General features: G+C 37.9%; 1 protein-coding gene across 16 annotated transcripts in view; it reads left to right on the top strand.

The window, feature by feature from the left end:
* Nucleotides 1-3,252, top strand: part of LOC122181708 (sodium channel protein type 2 subunit alpha-like) — a 56,157-nt gene extending 52,905 nt beyond the window's left edge. For all 16 annotated transcript variants that reach the window (XM_042874371.1, XM_042874364.1, XM_042874369.1 and 13 more), the window contains 3 exons: nucleotides 15-119; nucleotides 1,203-1,473; nucleotides 2,060-3,252. In XM_042874371.1, the coding sequence (XP_042730305.1) occupies nucleotides 15-119; nucleotides 1,203-1,473; nucleotides 2,060-3,252 (1,569 nt within the window). The remainder of the gene's footprint in view (nucleotides 1-14; nucleotides 120-1,202; nucleotides 1,474-2,059) is intronic.
* Nucleotides 3,253-20,599: the final 17,347 nt, after the last annotated feature.

Raw genomic sequence — 20,599 nt, 5'->3', positions numbered from 1 at the left:
TATTATTTCTTTACTTTGGAGGTCAGGATATATTTATGACAGAAGAACAGAAGAAATATTACAATGCAATGAAAAAACTGGGATCCAAAAAACCACAGAAACCTATACCAAGGCCAGTGGTAAGAACAATTTGACTTTAACAGCGCTAATATTAAATATACATTTGGGAATATGATTTTACCCAACAAGAAAAAGTTATATGTCTGGAAGGAAAATATTTATTTTGTTTTTCTTGTAAGGTATAATTTCTCTTTTTTTAACTGAGTGAATAGATCTTTTGTATTTATTTTAAAAACACAGACTCTGATATATGAAGTGTTGGATTTAATAAGGTTAATGTGATAAGTTTCATAATTCCCTGACTGAGCCCGAGAAAAATAGGGTTAATTGGCTCATTTACTGGTCCTTGTTCACAATGGATAAACTTAGCGTCTTAGTGTCTTAGATAATTTGTAGGAAGAGGGGATGTACTGCCTATTGTTGTTTTAGACAGAAGGGGGCACTGGGCAAGAGAAGTGTAATCCCATGGAATAAAAGAATGCCCTGGAGAGTACAGGATGAACTGGAATATGTTCACCTCTAAGTTAAGAAAGCACTCTGCTATTTCCTGAAATTCTACGGAATTTGGAAAGGAAAACACTTGTTGCACTTTGTTCACTGGGTGGTGAACTCTCCAAGGAGAAGCATATAGCCATAAATAATTAGCTAAGTAATAAAGGAAAACAAGGATGTCATGGAGTCATGGAGTGTTTGAGACATGCAACTTCATCTGTCCAGCAACCTCACCAAGCACAGCTAATCTAACATAGATCGCCAGGGTTTGGTATTCTAAAGCCAGCTATGGATAAGAATCAGAAAATGAGTTTCTATTTGGTGGGTGCTTATCTGGTATCAAGTCATGCCACCTTTTTTATACTAATATTATCAATTTTGGTGTTATCATTTCACAATTAATACCAATCACAAATTGTTATTATCATTTCAATGCTTCTCTTTCTATTCCAACAGTCAACAGTGGTACATTTCTTCATCCACTATATAAGGCCTAGACAAAATCCAACAAGGACTAGGTGTAAATTTAACAGATATATTATGAATGGATCTTGCACTCCCAAGATCTTGCAGGAACTCGTTTCCCATTTGACATTTCTGAAAGCAAATATTTTCAGAGTATAAGGAGTATTCTGTCTTTGTTTTTGCAGAACAAATTCCAAGGCATGGTCTTTGATTTTGTCACCAAACAAGTATTTGACATCAGCATCATGATACTTATCTGCCTTAATATGGTCACGATGATGGTAGAAACAGATGACCAGAGTAAGGAAATGGAAACAATTTTGTCCCGGATTAACCTGGTGTTCATTATCCTTTTCACTGGAGAATTTGTCCTCAAATTGATTTCACTTCGCCATTACTATTTCACTATAGGCTGGAATATTTTTGATTTTGTGGTTGTGATTCTCTCCATAGTAGGTAAGAGCAATTCCCTTTCAAGAAAGAACTAGTGGGCAGAAAAGAGAGCAGCTGTTTCAAGAATATGAATTTTTCTGTTTTCTATACAATTTGATTGATCTCTATACTTTATAGCATAAAATATGTTAAATGTTGAAATTTCCTGCATACAGTGCAGATCCTCAGTTGCGTAAGTTAAGCCAATATATTCTTTCATAAAAGAAAGCACTAGGCTCATCATCAAGAACTAATCATATCTAAGAAAAACTTCTCTTTCTGGCCTTTTTAGAACAAAGTGGAACTCAGACACTAAACTGCCTTGTCGTAAAATAACTTCTTTCTTTTGCTTATTTCCCTTCTTAGATATCATATCAATATAAGGAGAACACAGTACTATTATAATTCTTTTAAATAAAAAGTAAAAAACTTGTATGATATTCTGCAATAACTAACTTTTCTAGGAATTCTGACATCACCTTACATTTCTAAAAATAAAAAAGCAGAGACTTCCTACACTGATTGTTTTCAAGACAGCAAGAAACAAATGTTTCCTTAATTAATGAATGAATAAATTGTTATTTTATGCACTCTTTTTTTTCTTCTCTAGGTATGTTCTTAGCTGAGATGATTGAAAAGTATTTTGTGTCCCCTACTTTGTTCCGAGTCATCCGACTTGCCAGAATAGGTCGCATCCTGCGTCTCATTAAAGGCGCAAAGGGAATCCGCACTCTGCTTTTTGCTCTGATGATGTCTCTTCCTGCTTTGTTCAACATTGGCCTGCTGCTCTTCTTGGTCATGTTTATCTATGCCATATTTGGCATGTCCAACTTTGCCTACGTTAAGAGGGAAGTTGGAATTGATGACATGTTCAACTTTGAAACATTTGGCAACAGCATGATCTGCCTATTTCAAATTACCACATCTGCTGGCTGGGATGGCTTGTTAGCCCCAATTCTTAACAGTGGGGAGCCAGACTGTGACCCTCATAAAGATCACCCAGGGAGCTCTGTTAAAGGTGACTGTGGCAACCCTTCGGTTGGGATTTTCTTCTTTGTCAGCTACATCATCATATCCTTTCTGGTGGTGGTGAACATGTACATTGCTGTCATTCTGGAGAACTTCAGTGTTGCAACTGAAGAAAGTGCCGAGCCCTTGAGCGAGGATGACTTTGAGATGTTCTATGAAGTCTGGGAGAAGTTTGATCCAGATGCAACACAGTTCATAGAATACAGTAAACTATCAGATTTTGCAGCTTCGTTAGATCCTCCTCTTCTCATAGCAAAACCAAACAAGGTCCAGCTGATTGCAATGGATCTGCCCATGGTAAGCGGTGACAGAATTCACTGCCTCGACATCCTGTTTGCTTTCACAAAGCGTGTGTTAGGGGAAAGTGGGGAGATGGATGCCCTCAGAATACAGATGGAAGACCGATTTATGGCAGCCAATCCTTCCAAAGTCTCCTATGAACCAATCACAACCACATTAAAAAGGAAACAGGAGGAGGTATCTGCTCTCATTATTCAGCGTGCTTACAGGCGTTACCTTTTAAAGCTAAAGGTTAAAAAAGTATCCAGTATATATAACAAAAATAAAAACAAAGAAGGAGATGGACTTGTTATAAAAGAGACAATTATTGATAAACTAAATGGGAACTCCACTCCAGAGAAAACAGATGAGAGTTCCTCTACAACTTCCCCACCATCGTATGACAGTGTAACAAAGCCAGATAAAGAAAAATACGAGAAAGACAAAGCAGAAAAGAACTACAAAGGTAAAGATGTCAGGGAAAATAAAAAGTGAAAATGTAAGAATTCTGCTTGTGGGACAGCTTGTTTACAGTCTTTGAGAATGAAGCATCAACTGGACTCCTGCAGGAGGTTTATGCCAAACTGACAGTTTTTATGTATACATGTGTGTGTGTGTGTGCGCGCGTGTGTGTGCATATATATACATTATATATATAAGGTCAGTGCCTATAACAAAACAGTCAACCTTCATCATCAAACTGTGACTCTCTGAACCAGAGTAACAAACCTGACAAGAGGTTACTGTTTTCACTACAGCTGACACTGCTAAGAGTGAGGGATAAAGTGGCTCCACAGAGAACAGGGAGCTTGAAATACGTGCAAAGCTATAGTTTTTTGTGTTTCACATATTGCAGAACATGTAGAACAGTACTTCTATTCACTGTTTGTAATTCAATGGCTACATCTGTCATATTTTTACAAAACTGGTATTAGTGTATCATTTTTTAATTCACAGGTTGTTTACTATTATATGTGACTATTTTTGTAAAAGGGTTTTATGTTGGGGAAAGAGGTATGAGGACCAAGTGTTCTACTCTCAGATTCTCTATAACATACAGATGCAAGTGATTTGCATAGGCATGTTACGATTACCAGTCATGCCCAAATAAAAATATGACATTGCACAAAGCTAAAGATTTTAAGAACTTCCATGTTTTAGGGTTGCTTTTTAATTTGAGGCATCCTGACTATGTGTATGGATGCATCTAGACTATGTACATCCAGATTAATGTGCCTAGAAAGTCTCCTCTAAGTTAGAGGAATTTGCAATGACTTATTTTTATGCGAATCATTAAGCATGAAAAAGTTACTGTGTGAAAATATTCACAGCTAAAAAAAAATATTGTATGGTTTCTACACTAGAAAAAATAGCTTCACCAAAATATACTTGGGAGTCTTTTTTCTTTTTTTTTTTTTAAGCAGTTTTTAAGCTTTTTTCCTGGATTATTATTTAGTTACTCTGTTCTCTCATTAAGGCCAACATCCCATAAATATCTTTTGCTATGTAAATACTAACGGCATATTGCCATACACATTTGAGCACAGAACTAAATGGCTTTGCCACACTGAATTGCATCAGATATGTACCACAGTGTGGGTAATTTGCAAAAGCTCAACAGAACATTTTGTATTCTGTGTCATTATAGATAGTTTGGAGAGCATCACTGATGCATGTCAATGCTTTTGCTGCTGTATCTTGCTCCTTCCACTGCCTCCAATGTAGGAAGCCATATGTCAGTGGTGAGTTGAATAAAGTTGTCCAACCAGACCTCGTTCTTTCAAATCATTAAGCAATAGTTTGCAGCTATTGACGAGCTTTTTTAGTTTTGCATTCTAAATTTGAACTCGCTACTATGTTGTGTAGAATCAGACTGTACAGGTCATATTTCAAACTGTTTAACCTTTGAAAATGTGGTTAGCATATATAAATATTGTAAAGAAATACCATTTGGCAACAGTTTTGTATATAAGAAGAGTGTCTTCAAGTTTAGATCACTGTTTCTTATATTTCTTTCCTCATTCACTCAGTTTACTTTCTAGCCACAGTAATTTCAAACTGAAATCATACCATAAGATGCATTTGTAGACTATCATGTTTTAATATTATATTTGCATATATTTCAATGTGAAGTAAATTGTGTAAATCTGGAACCCAGCTTATTGTTTCCAAATAGTTTATCTGGTAACTGGACATAGCAAAGAAAGTACTAGGGAAATGTGTGAATTACCAGTGCTGATCACATCAGAAGTTCCAAGATAGTCTCATTGTTCATGAAATCCTTGCTATTTTGCAGTATCTGTTTACATAGACTATTCTTATTCTTTTTGAATCACACTGCACTAGACCTCTACAAATAGGACCCACAATATTTCTCAAGAATAAAATGGCACATTTGTATAATCAAGGACAGCAGGACACTTTGCATTTCATACACAAGCTAACATTAAATGTATGATATTTCTTTTACTAATGCTTCTGACTTGTAATGTGTTGGTGAAATGCATGCAGGAATCTGTTATCATCATAAACAACATAAAAATATAACAAATGAGCCAAAAAATAAAGATCTCATTTTTTATTGTATTTGTCTCTGTTCTTTTGTTGAGTAACAAAAGATAAAAGCTGGCTATATAACTAATAATAATATATTCCTTATCACTAGATCTAAATACCTTATTTTTCAAATACTTTTTTCACATAAAGCAATTTAGGAAAAAAAAAAAACAAACAAATTTAACTACACTCCATTATGTCTGCTTCTTTGCCACTGACATTGCTTGAGGATAACACAGGACATCTACACATCCTGCCAAGAGCCTTTCAGTCAAGCCTCAAGAATTCTTCCCAACAATGAAGGCATTGCTCAGTATCTGAGGTATTGTTTCAATAAGCCATACTGCATTTACCAAAGTTGCCTACTATTTTTGAGGTACAGATATGTACATATTGCTTTCCACCAAAGCTCTTTTGTGAGTCTTGCCTAACATTTAGCCAAAGAGCATAACTGAAACAGGTAAAAGTTTTAATTGTGCAGTGATTCCTTTTATTCCAGTAATAGTAGAAAGCTATAAACACCATAATACATGGTCACACAAGGAGACAACATAAAAAAGATCACGTAAAAAAAATGTTAATAGCAATTATGTAGGATCTTAAACAGTAACATTGGAATGAAATGGTTGTTTTGATGTTTTTCAAGGGCAAAACAATATAGTTCATGAGAAACAATATTACAAATTTGAAATTAAAAATTAACAGTAAGAACATTCATAAACTTAGAATCTCTTACAGAACTCTGCAAGACTGCTTGCTCTGCTTCGTTAGTACACAATTTATGCAGGAGACCACTGACAGTGCTTTCAGCTTGCGGCAATGCCTTAAAGACTTGCTTTAACCTGGACTGGAAGACAGCTTGCTTTGCTTTGAGGGCAGGTATATCCCCCTAATTACCCTGCACTTCTTCTGTGACCACTTTCTGTCCCTTCTTTCTTTTTCCACAGAAATCAATAGACAGTTTGTATATTTTATATCTCACATCACACACACCCCCCTATGCTTTCAGAGCATTTGAACAGAAAAAATACTGGAAAGAACCACCTACATGCTACTAGGCCAAACAGTAGCAAAGGTCATTCCAATCAAATATGACTTAATATTCCTACCGCTTTGAGCTTATGGTTTTCTCCACAGTTTCCAGTTAGCAAGTAAGGATTCCTTTTGGCTAGCAAAATCCTTACTGTATGACTGTACCAGCCCTTGTCCATGAACAGCTGAATTTTAAGGTATACAACTGCAGACATAATGCTTTCCACTATGTATTAAACCTCTTATCTGTCACAATGAAAGTATTAGTAATATAGACAGTAGAGCCTGGTCATTCCTGTAGTGTATGCTGATTACTTGCTCTTTTCTTTAATGAGTTTTTAGATTAAAAAATTTCCACATGGATGCCCAGAAAAGAGACATATCTTTATTCGGTACAATTCAAATTAATTCACAGGACAGCATAGCTTATTGCTATTCCCAAGCTAATGTTCCCAGAAGTCTTACTGCTGCATTAGCTTGTGTGAGGCACTGCTAACGTGTGCACTGTCATAAAAGAGTAATGAGCTTGCAGAATTAACTGAAGCTAATTCAGCACTGAAGTATTATCAAAGGATGAAAGCTGAAGGTGCAGTGGCAAAAGTAGTATCGTGAAACTAACTCATCGATTAATGGAAGCTGTGAATACGCAGTATTTCTTAGAACTCATGAGCTGCATATGGTATTGTATTTGCTTAAGATATGTATCTTAACCAATCATTCAGAAGGTAAAATTATGTTGGGCGGTAATAAAATCAATAAAGCCCTTGCTCAGAGGGCTTATCTCCAGCATGGTACGTTATGCCATTATATGAATCACTACAGTTGTGTGAATATATTTCAACTGAAGTCCTCAGATCTCTTTAAAAGGCCATTTATTGCAATTACTATGTTTATCTCTATAGCTCTTCTAGAGAGATACCTTTGAAAAACTATAAGGAAATACAAGCGGGAAGAAAAATCACTTAACTAACAGGAAATATCCATAATTAAAATGTTTTCATTTGTTTGCTACTCGCTGCTTGTTTGAATAATGTTATCCACTTGGAAAACAGAAATAACACCATGTGACCAAGGCAGAAAACCACAGAAATAATTTATTATAAACAGACAAAGCAAATAGTAACCACAGTTCATCAGTCAGATTACTAAGTCGGTTATAATGGATGTTTTTTAAAAGACTATGATTAGCTCATGTACAATTTAACAAGGAAAGATAAGGACGATAGTCAAGTACTTTGATCTATTTCCACTAAATACCACAGAGCAGAGATGCGTTCTGTCTTTGTAACGCAGTGCACACTCTCCATCGCTTTACAAATTAAATAATTCACTCTCAAAGAAAAAATATGCTGTAATATGAACCTCAGCTAAGCTAGGAAAATAAATTGTGCTGCAGTAGCCTAAGTAAACTGAAGCCAATTACCATTTCCCAGGAGAGAAGACAAGTCACATGCATCTCTGCAGCAAGTGCTATGTTTGATGCATATAAGAAAAGACGTATCATGAACAATTTATAGCAGTAAAGCAGGCATCCGCTCCCAAGCATTCTTCGCTTCAAGTACATTTCCTGGATAATAAAAGCCATGTAATGTTTTTCTCATAATCTACATTCAGAAAGAAGGGAAAAAATGGTATTATCCCTGAAAGGCATTCTTTGTTCTTATCAGAAATACATATTTCAAAAAAAAAATACAAAAAGAATTTTCTAGTCCTTACATGGACTTGGCATTCCTGCTTTAATTGTTTTTTAACTAAACTATAAACATCAAGAACTTCAGTATCATGTTATTTACTCTTTATTCTAAAACTCTTATTACAACCTGTACATGGCCTGCAAACATCCTACCCACCAGTCTCCTAATGTAAAAACATTGGGGTTTACTATCAGAAAGTTTACCCCAGGTATGTGCTTAGAGCAAAATAAAAGCAAAGTACAGCCGTAATGAGTAAAACTGGCCATCTTAAGTCAAAGTGGGTCATGCTGGTTTTTCCCTTAGTCTAGTGCTGTGATACCCAGCTCAGCAAACCAAAAAAAGCATTTTAGCAACATGCCACATACGGGTAGCAATATTCAAAGCTAACACACACATTTCCTAATTATTTCATACAAAAACTCTAAGTGGTTGCATTATTAGGTGTTTTTCCCCCCAGAAAAACTAGAACTGACAGTCACAAAAATTTACACTTATTACCATTTTTCTCATTTCTGTTACAGGGGAATGACAGTGGCAGATCCAGTTTTATGACTGCAGGAAGCTCAGTTTGGTATACACTTCAGAGATCCCAGCTCAGATCTAAGGAAAGAAATTGACTGACCTAGAAAAAAATAACAGCTTCTTGTCTCTGCTGAACACTGAAGGCCTCATCCTACCTCTTCAAGCAAATAAGAGGAAGATAAGAAGCATGTGAAAGCATGCAATGAGAAAGCTAAATAAATTCCCTTTTAACTAATATTAAATAAAACGCAAGCACAGAAAGATACAGAAGAAAAAAGGATGGTAGCTTTAATTGGCAGTCAGATCTTAACATGTGGGATGCATATCATTGGTTACATTTATTCTTTGGATAGAATTTTGCTGTCTGCAACTCCAGGGAACAGCACATTCTTTTAAAACTCTGAAAGTGACAGGGGACAGAACTGGCATAGCATATGCTACTTCCATGAATGTGTGCTGTGTAGAAAGGATGTTACTAACATCTCCCATCTGCACCAGTCACATCCTTAATTTATGTGCTGCAGAGTTTGTGCAGAAACAAGGACAAGCAATAATTTTTACATTTCTGTTAACATCATCACATCATAGTGCAACATTTTAACCCCTAGTCTGTATTTTTAAATACTGAATTTACACATATTTTCAGTTACATATTTTAGATGTAAGAACCTGTAACTGCTCCATTTAGCATGCTCTCTCCCTTCTTGAATGACAAATAATTACCTGGTTCATCCAATTTATGTAGTAGCAAAAAAGGAAAACAACAGTGGTATTTCAGTTCCCTGCCCAGTTACTCCCACCTAGGCCCCTCTGTGTTTCTAATATACCCAGTGAAAATTTTCAAGTTGCAAAGGTAAACAAACTGTATGAGTTTTTATAGGGCCAAGTGTCAGGTCCTGCATTTTAGTCACAACCACCCCAGGCAACCCTACAGGCTTGAGGAGGAGTGGCTGGAAAGCTGCCTGACACACAAAGTGACATTGGTGTACTGATGGACAGTCAGCTGAACATGAGCCAGCAGTGTGCCCAGGTGGCCAAGAAGGCCAAGGGCATCCTGGCTTGTATCAGGAATGCTATGGTGAGCAGGACTAGGGAAGTGATCCTGCCCCTGTACTCAGTATTGGTGAGGCTCACCTCAAGCACTGTGTTCACTTTTGAGCACCGGAGTACAGAAACTACATGGATGTGCCAGACCAGGGCAGCAAGGCTGGTGAAAGGCTTGGAGAATATGCACCATGAGGAGCAACTGAAGGAACTGGGGCTGTTTAGTCCAAGGAAAAAGAGGCAGAGGGGAGACCTTATTGTTCTCTTCCAATATCTAAAAGGTACTCACAGCAAGAGCAGGGTTGATCTCTTCTCACTGTGACAGGACAAATGGAAATGGCCTCAAGTTGTGCCAGGGTAAGTTTAGGTTGGATATCAGGAACAATTTCTTTATAGAAAGGGTTGTTAAGCACTGGAATAGGCTCCCCAAGGAGGTGGTTGAGTCCCCATTGCTGGATGTGTTTAAAAAAAAAACATTTGGATGTGGTACTCAGGGACATGATTTAGCAGTGGGCTGTTAGAGTTAGGGTAGTATGGTTATGTTGTGGTTGGACTTGATGATCTTTAAAGTCCTTCCCAACCTGAGCAATTCTGTGATTCTAAGTTCCAACTGAAGACACCAAGCAATACCCAACTTGCCATATACATGGGAATGTACAGGGTGCAAAGAGCCTTAAGAGGCACTTCAGTGGACAGCTCTATAGAGGATTTCTCAGTTTCCAGACCCAGCATCATTGCAGATATTTGCATACTGTGAACTAAGTTCAGCAGAACTCTGATGCTGACACCTTACATTTCTTAATGATTGATATACAAGAAAAAGTCCTAAAATGTAGCAGGTACCTAAAATCTAAAGCTTCCCATTGTTTTAGCAGTCTTAGAATATACTGAGAAGTAGTAATGTTTTCTAGTTAGACAATTCATGGTACATAATTGTAAATAAAGCACGCAAGGCAGTCTGCTAACTGAGCAAGTAGCTTTTCAAAGTGATTTTTCAAACCTGTATTTCCTGTTCTAGCAGTTCTTTTAATACACACAATGTACATATACACAAGAACGCTGTATGTTGCACTTCAGTTAGAATATGTAAATGACAACTTCAGAAGTAAAAGAAGGTTGCCAGCATGGCTGCCCCCAGTTCATTTTTCTGCATAATTTGCCTAGCAGAAGCTAAAGATTGTAAATATTTTACACTAAAATGATATTTCTGTATTTTCTAGGTCACTGCTGCTTTCAGTTTCTAAATTATGAAGAGCAAGCTGCAGACTGAAGGAACAGCTGCATGTGAAGTACAAAGATGAACAACTGTCTGCAACTTTCTGTTGCTGCACTCTGCAGTGCTGGAACTACATGCATAATCCTTTAGGAAGCTGAGATCCAGGTGGTAACACTCATTCACTCACTATAGGGACTTAATGAAAAAATTCAGGCAGTACTAACTGGATGCTTTTCTTCCATTTAGCCAGAACTCTCCAATTAATTCTCTATTGAAAAGTCACGATTTCTTCCCATCCTTACTCTCCTCTTCCTCTCCTCCTGACGCTCACCTGCCTTCATTAAGAAATCTGAATCAGGACGACCTTCCTACTACCTATGAACATACAGCATCCCTGGATGTACTGCAGTCTCAGTCCTCTAACAGTCAATCTTAGTAACATCACAAATCACAAACTTCTTCAACTTCATGTCTTCAAGTTTTAAATATAGAATCACAGAATGGCCTGGGTTGGAAGGGACTGCAAGGATCTTGAATCTCCAACCCCCCTACCTTATGCAGGGCCTCCAACCTCCCCATTTAATACTAGACCAGGCTGCCCAGGACCCCATCCAATCTAGCCTTGAACACGTCCAGGGATGGGGCATTCACACCCTCCCCAAGCATCATGTTCCAGCACCTCACCACTCTCCTAGTAAAGAGCTTCCCCCTGACATCCAACCTAAATCTTCCCTCCCTCAATTTAAAACCATTTCTCCTTGTCCTGCTGTTATCTACCCTTTGAAAGAGTTGATTCCCCTCCTGTTTATAGGCTCCCTTTAGGTACTGAAGGGCTACAATGAGATCATCCCGCAGCCTTCTTTTCTCCAGGCTGAACAAGCCCAGTTCCCTCAGCGTGTCTTCGTAGGGGAGGTGCTCCAGCCCCCTGATCATCTTCATGGCTCTCTTCTGGACCCTCTCCAATAGTTTTGTCTTGTACTCCAGTCCTGAACACAGTACTCCAAGAGCAGAATAAAAGGGACAATCACCTCCCTGTCCCTGCTGGCCACCTCTGTAGACACAAAGCAATAGCTGCATAATCCTTAAAATTTCAATCACATGAACAGCAACAAACAATAACCAACATCTCTTCTGAATCACATGGCTAGCTTTCATTTTGTTTGCCCTGTCTCTTCAGGGCTGACAGTTCTTAATCAGTTTTTAGTCTGTATTATTTAGCTCTTTTTAACCATGCATTAAATTGTTCCAGCAGCAGAGACTCTTATCTGTTCTATTGCAAAGGTTGCAGTGCTAGCAGTGGGCAGAGCAACACTGAAGAGACAAGAAGCATGTAACAGTGCCAGCTCCTGCTGCCTTCTCAGCCCATCTCAGAAGTTCAGAAAAGGTTGGGACAGGAGATGCCACAGAAGAGGAGCCTAAAATCATTAAATAATCACAGAACACTTGAGTTGGAAGGAGCTTAAAGATCATCTAGTTCCAACACTCTGCCACGGGCAGGTCTGCCATCCACTAGTCAGGCTGCCGAGGGTCCTACCCAACCTAGCTGTGAACTCCTCCAGGAATGGGGCACATTCACAACCTTCCTGAGCAAGCTGTTTCTGTGCTTTACCATCCTCTGTAAAAAAAAATAAAAAAATAAAAAAATCCCTCCTAATATCTAAGCCTTTCTGGTTGTAATTTAAAACTATTTCTACCTGTCCTACTACTATCAGACCATTTAAAATTGTCTTATGATGCTTATAAGCTTCCAGGAGGTACTGGGACAGCTGCAACGTCATCTCCCTAGAGCCTTCTCTTCTCCAAGATAAACAAGCCCAACTTCCTCAATCTTTCTTCATAAGAGAAGTGCTCCAGCATTCTAATAATCTCCATGGCCCTTCTCAGGACCACTCCAACAGCTCAACATTCTTCTTGCATTGGGGGTACTGGATGCAGTACTCTAGGTGGGGTCTCATGAGAGCAGGGAGAGAAAATTACTTCCCTCATCCTGCTGGCCCCACTCCTCTTATGATGCAACCCAGGGTATTACTGGCCTTCTAGGCTGCAAGTGCACACCACTTGCTCGTGCCCAGTTTTCCATACATCAGGATGGACCCCAGAAGTCCTTCTCTTCAAGTGTGCTCTCAATGAGTTCTTCTTCCAGTCTGTATACATATCTGGGGTTGCCCCAACCTAAGTACACCACTTGAACTTGACCTTATTGAAAGTCATGTTTACATGGGCCTAGTCCTCAAATGTGTCCAGGGCCCATTGGATGGCATCGCATGTCATGGCATGGCATGTAGAGTGAAAACACTGGGAAGTCACAAGGCTGTACTTCCTGAGCCACTCTTGAAACCAAAGACAATCCCATTTTTCAGATAGGACAAAGTCAAACCATGTGTAACCACTGAGAATTCTATTGGAATCTACTCTTTTCACAGTAGAAAGTTGGCAGTTCATATGTGCTAAGTACCTTCCGCCTTCTTAATTCTACCTACCTAAGTTCCTGGGACATACAAAAGGAAGTCACAGAGCTGAAGGATTTTACCTGTTTATTCCCATTAACATTTCCCACCTTAACATGTCTACTCTTTGTCCAGAGACATGCTTACAGCCACAGAACCTCTCCATCCCGCTTGAACCGCTGCACTAGCTGCTGCCCATTCACCTGCTCTCCCCTCAATACATGTATATCTACGTTTCTGAAGTGCCTCACAGGGAAGTTCTGTGATAAACACAATGCAGAAGCTCATGCTGTGTGAAAAATAGCCCTTTCATCTTTCTGATCCATGCAATGACTTTAAATGCTAAATGTGAGCAGTCGCTGCGTGCTGTCTGCAGTGATGTATTCTGACTGTTGCATTTAAGCAGCACATGCTCATGTGACTGGGTAGGCACGTAATCTAGTGCAACCCATACAAAAGATCCCCCAGCCTGGAGTCCATCTCAGTGCCCTTCCCCACTATCATTTTACCAGAGTCCCCTGAGGACTGTGTGTCGGCATGGTGACAGGACATCACCACCTGCCTGCCTGCAGTGAGACAAGCAGCCAGAATGCAGAGATTTGTTCTGCTGCTGCTGAGCAAGGCCACACATTGTCAGCCTGATCCTAGTGGAAACCAAAGAAAACAGTTTTCAAAGTATAAAATCTGAAGAAAGTTCCAGATTATATTAATACTTATAAAAATGAGTCAACAAACAGTGGCTTGGAAATTTAAAAGAATGACATTTTCAAGTTGTTCAAAATGCATTTTTGAGTACAAAATCATAAAAGGGATGCTGTATGTCTAAACAGCCTAAAATGCAGGCATTATAGACACAGATTTCACAGAGAGCTGCAATTGTTGTTATGCATTGCTTTTATTCCAGTACAAATGCATGCAGCTTACTGAATGCCGTTTGTCTGCAGTTAAACCAATCCAGACTGCAGTATTTTGGCAGCTTAGGTTCCAAAGAGCAGCTGACCAAAAATCACAAAGAAACTGACTGAACTATTGTCATGGTGCCACTTAAGAAAGGAAAGAAGTAAACAGTATAAATAATGTAAATAGGTAGGCCAAATGCTTACCAACACAGACAGGAGACAGCCTTAACAGAACAGGAGCAGAGAAACTCCTCCTTCTTATCCCAGATATCTAGGACATGTCTCATGTTGTGTGCACACTCTGAAAGGCAGCAGCACCTTACACCTATCAGATGTGGGTCCACATTCCTACCTTAGCCTGACCTTAAACTGGCAAGACTGCAATTATCCCCTTCCTCTTCTCATCCAAGCACACCAGATTTCCCTAGGAAAAAGCAGCAGGCTGGTAGGGATTCCCACTGTTCAATTGGCCACCTGAAATGTGTGTGAAGGGTAAGGACAACTGAATTCTCACTGCCTTTAAAGAAAGAGAATGGTTTAGAGTTATCTCCATGTGCAGATTTTCCAGAGGTTGTTCTGATGAATTGGGTTGGCTCTGCAGTTCCCTAAATGAGAATGAGTTACTGAACTAGGGATCTTAAAAATTTATTTTTAATGTTTGCTGGCTTTCCCATCAGCCTGGGAGGCTTTCTTCAGCACAAAAGACAGTGTGAAAGTTGTTCTTCCATCTTTACAACACCTTTTGTAAAAAGTAAAAAAACTTGATTTGTCATCAAAGCTTTGTCTACTATACTATTTGGAAGACACTAGGAAGAATGAAAAGGGTGGTTCAGTGCTCAGGTACATTTTTAGCTCAGTTCTGACTAGACCTTACCATTACACAGTAGTGAGATGCCTATGTACTCTGTTTATGGGAACTCTTTCCAACACATGCCATTCAAAAGCCAGACAGAGGCTTTCTAGCGTAAATATTCAGATTTCATGTCTGAAAACAGAATTCAGCAAATGCCGAAGGTCACATATGTTAATCTGCCATCTTGTGGACATATACCACAGTACACCACTTTTTTAGTACCTACTACACAATTTACAACCAGTAAAGTAGCATCTCATTTTTGCATACTGTCTCTGTAATAAGACCAGACAATAAAAGATTTCTTAATGAAAGATGTGCAACACACTGAACCTGGACAGTCTGCAAGAATATAATAAAGAACAGTAGAAAACTGTCACATATGTAGAATCAGAATTAAAAGACATTAACTGTTCAGAAAACATAACAGCAGATCAGACAATCCATTTTGTTTTCCACTGAACTATCAGATCTACAGGCCAAGTACCACAGTGTATTCTCAATCAAGCAAACACAAGTTAAACTGATTCCATATGAAAATAACATATGATTATGGGCTAATCAGCTTTACATACTAATAAGTCTTACACAAACTTTAAGTGTTAGTGTAGTAAACTATGACATATTTGTAATGCACTACAAACTGAATATCTTTGTCTCTACCTAGAAGCCAAGTCATTAAAAAAAAAAACAAAAAAAACAGAAAAGGCAGCAAACATACGGCAACTGCAGCTGGTTAGTCTACCCTTACCACCACTTCTGCTATGCATTGTTTTGTCCTCAAGCTATCAATACCAATATCAGATAGGAGTCTCTTATCAAACCATAACATGTAAGATACTGGTTTCATACATCAGTCAAAATATTTAGCTACTATTTAGGTAGTTTTAAAACTGAAATAAAAAGTGCTTTTAAGCAAAGCAAAGCCCAGAACATCTACAGTCTTTTTCAGGATCAGCATAACCACTTTGTCTAAACTCTGTTCATCTGTCACCCTCTTGAAAGGATTAATTTATTTTTCAAGTAACAGCAGAGCAACATTTTATAGAATCACAGAATGCTTTGAGTTGAAAGAAACCTTTAAGATCATCATCTAGTTCCAACCCCTCTGCCATAGGCAGGGACACATCCCACTAGACCAGGTTGCTCAAAGCTCCATCCAGTCTAGCCTTGAACGCCTCAAGGAAAGGAGCATCCAGTCCCTCCTCAGGCAGCCTCCTCCAGTGTCTCACCATCCTCACAATAATGAATTTTTTCCTAATATCTAGTCTAAACTCTTCCAGTTTAAAGCCATCTCCCCTTGCCCAGTTGCTACATGCTCTTATAAAACATCTCTCCTCAGCTTTCCCGAGGAACTCCTTCAGTACTGAAAGGCCACTATCAGGTCTCTTTGAGGTCTAATTACTAGAGTTAAATGGGTATTTCCCAATGGTCAATTTCATCCAAACCTATAGCCTGATCCCTGCCTCCTCCACATGAGCACATCTTGTACCTACCATCAGAAACTATGGGCATAGTTCCACGGTGTTTAGGGGCAGGGCAGACCGCACCTGTCAAGAGTGACTTCTACAGATAAGGCAACACATTTAGCAAGAGACAGATGTCATGAGAAGCAGGTAGCAAGTTGAGTATCATAAGAGTTCAAAGGCAGGAAATAACCTCCCAAGTAACAGTGCACTACCTTCAGTATATATTTTTTCTTTTTCAGATATTATTGAGCCAGTGCACAAGTTACACTGTACACCTCAAAAATGCATTTTGATCAGTAGGTACTAATGAGCTACAACAGTATCAGATTTCTCTTCTAAACAGTTGTATTAAATATTGGAGAGATATTCCAGAGACAGTGATGTAGAATCTGGCACACGAAATCAGCAATTTATTTTAAAAGTCTGCTAGGGGAAAAATGGATGAAAGTAATAGATAATACTGTTACAAAAATTACTTTCTATGAAAAAGCTTTCCAAAACCAATAAAATCTGAGAAGCAGCATCAAAACAATACCACTTCAGCTGGAAATTAAAAACCAAGATGGTTCACATGGTTAGCTAGCTCCAACTGCTGCAAATGGAAGCGGCAGTTGAAATTACTGTACTATGCATAATACAGTATGTCTTAATAATTAAGTACTTTGATTTCAAGCTACTTCAAGAGTCTGTGTGACACACATGCAAAATACATATTCACTGAACCAAGTCAACTGCATTAAAAGATGCCATCAAGAACATGTCTACCAGAACAGTAAAATAAAACTAAATCCACAAGACTAATGTTGAACAGGCTACCTGGAAAAAAAAAAAAAAAAAGCACACAAGGTTGGAAAAGATGCTTCAGATAAATGAACTGTAAGTCTCATCTCACATTTACTTAGTTACAAATTGAGTAAACTTAAGTACATTTTTCACTAAGGTATGCTCTGCTTTGTTTTCCTTCCAAACTCAAATTCCAGAGACAGAATTTCAAGGTCAAGCTAAGTTATTTCTGGTTTTTCAATTGACTGTAATTGAAAGATATTCTTTTTCCTCTCAGGCTACAAATTAACTATCGCTCCCCTCAAACAAACGATCACCTTGGAACCTCTCCTCTGCTTAGCTTGCCCCCACATTCACCTTTGCTCCACAGGAACAAACCATCTCCTTTCTCATATAAGCCAATTACTCTCAACTGTACTCAGTTATGAAGTTCGCTGTTTCCATCTGTTGTGTGACTGAATGCTGCAGTGCCAAATGAACTGTTCCAAGGAATGGTATCACCTGTATCTACAAATCCAACCTAGCATCTGGTAGGTAATGCATACATCAGTATTACCAAAACTTCTCTATACTTGCTCTAAACATTCAGGAGAGAAGATAGATATCATCACCCTGCTTTACATATCCTACCCAGTTTCTTGTTTTGTATTTTTACTGAGCATACTGCAGTTACTGAAGTGATGTAACTGAGATTTGAACATACATGGATAAAGGATACCACAGATTGAAACTTTGATAAAATGCTTCTCAGGGTTAAACTCTGCTTTAATCCATGGACAGTTGAGTCACATGACTACTATTGAATGTGCTCATTGTCTCAAACTTTAAGCTTTACTTTGTAAAGTGTCTTGTTCTGTAAAGAAGTGATGAATAAGACGACTAAGAAATGTCATTTCTTCCCACATGGTGAAATGGGGCAGAGGAGGGAAAGTTTCAGTAACAATGTCAACCATGTAGTAGAATAAAAGAGCCCAGTCTACAAAGAAAAGGGAAAGCAGCAGCATAAAAAAAAAATGCAAATTATTTACCTACACTATTAAATGGAAACATTTCATCTGAGAACAGGAGAATGCACACTTTACAATTTCAAGGTATTTAGTTTTAAAGGAGGTGGTTTTTTTTGTTTTTGTTAAAAAAAAAAAAAAGAGGTAGATTTGTTTACCATGAAGAAAACATTGTTAAAAGCTCAGTCACCCAGTGAAAAATAGAAGGTTCTTAATCTTGCCCTACCATCTCTGCAAATCTTTTATAATAATTTTTCAGTGAAGCAATGTTTTAAATAGCTTCAATAAACGGAACTGAGGGGATATGGCATGACTAACATGAGGCAAGGGAAGGAAACACTTATGTCATCATGATTTGAATGAATCTCATGGTTGAAAAGATGATATAAAGTTAAAGCATGATCTTGTTCTTTTCACAAAATGACCAGCCCTGAGAAAAGTTGCCCTATAAAGGCAACTAGATCAATCCTGGTTAAACACCAGTCTTACTTTCAGTCCATTGGTCACATTTACAGTGAAGAATCTCCTTAGAAATTATTCATTCAGTGTCCAAGAGTTCGAGTAAATCCAAACAAGTCAAAAATAGGATAATAATTGTTGAACAACTAAGAAAAAAATGAGCTGGGTGCAATGAAGATATCCTAGCTTTCTAATTTATTTATTTTAGATGATCACTCTGCAGTATAGCAAGCACAGTTTGTGCATAAACAAGATGACCTAGTTTTCAACATCTGCAAGTCTTAGCTTGAAGCTTGTTTGTTACTTGAAAAAGGCAATTAAAATTTAAACAACTGTGATAGAATAAACTCTTATTTTCCCTGAATTTCTGTGAAGAAAACACTTATGCACATATTAGCTAATACTCAATACAATGTCACACTAGAATTCAAAATAACAATTGATAATAGTAGCATTCTCTGAGAGCAGAACAAATCACAGATACTAAAATGCATTCAGAAACACACAAGAACAGTAGAGGTAAGCATTTCAGGAGACTTGGTTGTGCAATTCCTTTCAAAGCCTAAATCACGTAAGGGAGGTGTAATTTCACAGAGCATCCTTCAAGCAGGAAATTTTTCAAGTCTGAGCTGATTGATACAGGTTGCTTTGTTCCTTAGTATAGAACCTACTAAAAATCCAGACATGTAACTGAGCCACACAACTTGCAACAAAGAAACACTTCACATGAAAGTTGACTTAAAACTCCAATAAGTATTACATTGGCAAACTTTTTCCGATGTTCTATTTTTAATTTATTTCACACTTAATTTTTTTCCTTGATACTGGCATCTGTTATTATTTAACTATGCATTTCAGGATGGATTTGCTATTATTTATTAATGCGGTATTTATTACAACCTGAGAAGTGGTACACATAAGAGACAAGATGTTCACTAAAGAGCTTATAAACCAGGCAAACACAGGGAAACAGGAAAAACTGTCAAAGGACAACACGAATCACAGTACCTGTTCCCAACAGAAACTGAAGTACCACAGTATTTTATACATATCAATGTTCTGAAAGATACTGAAAGACAAAGAAGTCAGAACTTAGTGCACATTACCTTAGCAAACTATTTCTGAAGGTGTACAAACTACATTGATGATAAAATCCAGCATCTTACAGGCAAGTGCACAATAGTGTAAATGCTTAAATGTTCTGCATTCATGGAGTATGGCATTCCTAAAATAAATAACTCATACATGAAAAATGAAGGATGCAAAATAGTAGTCACAGGAAATTAAATCTCCATAATTAGGTATGTTGTTATTCTTCGTCAACTTTCACTTAAATTATTCAACATACTAATAAATTTTACTACATGAGTTCCTGATCTGAGGCACATGCTGAGTGTTTCCATATACAGTATTTTTAAGGGGTGGAAGAGAATAGCTGTGTAAATACATACTTGTTCCTTTGAAACTGAGCCTGGGTAAAATCAGAGTGGATGGTAACGAGCACAATCAGTTTAGAAATAGAGATGCTACAAAAACTAGCAAGCTTTAGGAGAAGTCTTGCAAACACCACATTTTTCATGAACACGCATTTGATCAAAGGAACCACATTGACATTAAAGGCTCCTTCAAGGCATTAGATTGGGCTTAAGACATTCTGAGATGAAAAATCAGTACTGTAGGAAAAAACCCTGCATATGGTCTGAAACTGATTTTACCTATGTCAATTACAGATACACAAAGATAAATGTAAATGACACGCTACTAATACAAGGGATCAGATCCCCTATCTTTGACTTCAGCCAACAGTAATACAGAAATCTTTATGGAAGACTGAAGCACATTCTGATATATTCATTTACAAGAA

Source organism: Lagopus leucura, unplaced genomic scaffold (assembly GCF_019238085.1).
Source record: "Lagopus leucura isolate 7727_CA_CO unplaced genomic scaffold, USGS_WTPT01 Super-Scaffold_100012, whole genome shotgun sequence".
Lineage (NCBI taxonomy): Eukaryota > Metazoa > Chordata > Aves > Galliformes > Phasianidae > Lagopus > Lagopus leucura.
The sequence above is the reverse complement of the archived record's forward strand: the minus strand, read 5'-3'. Positions and strand labels throughout refer to the sequence as shown.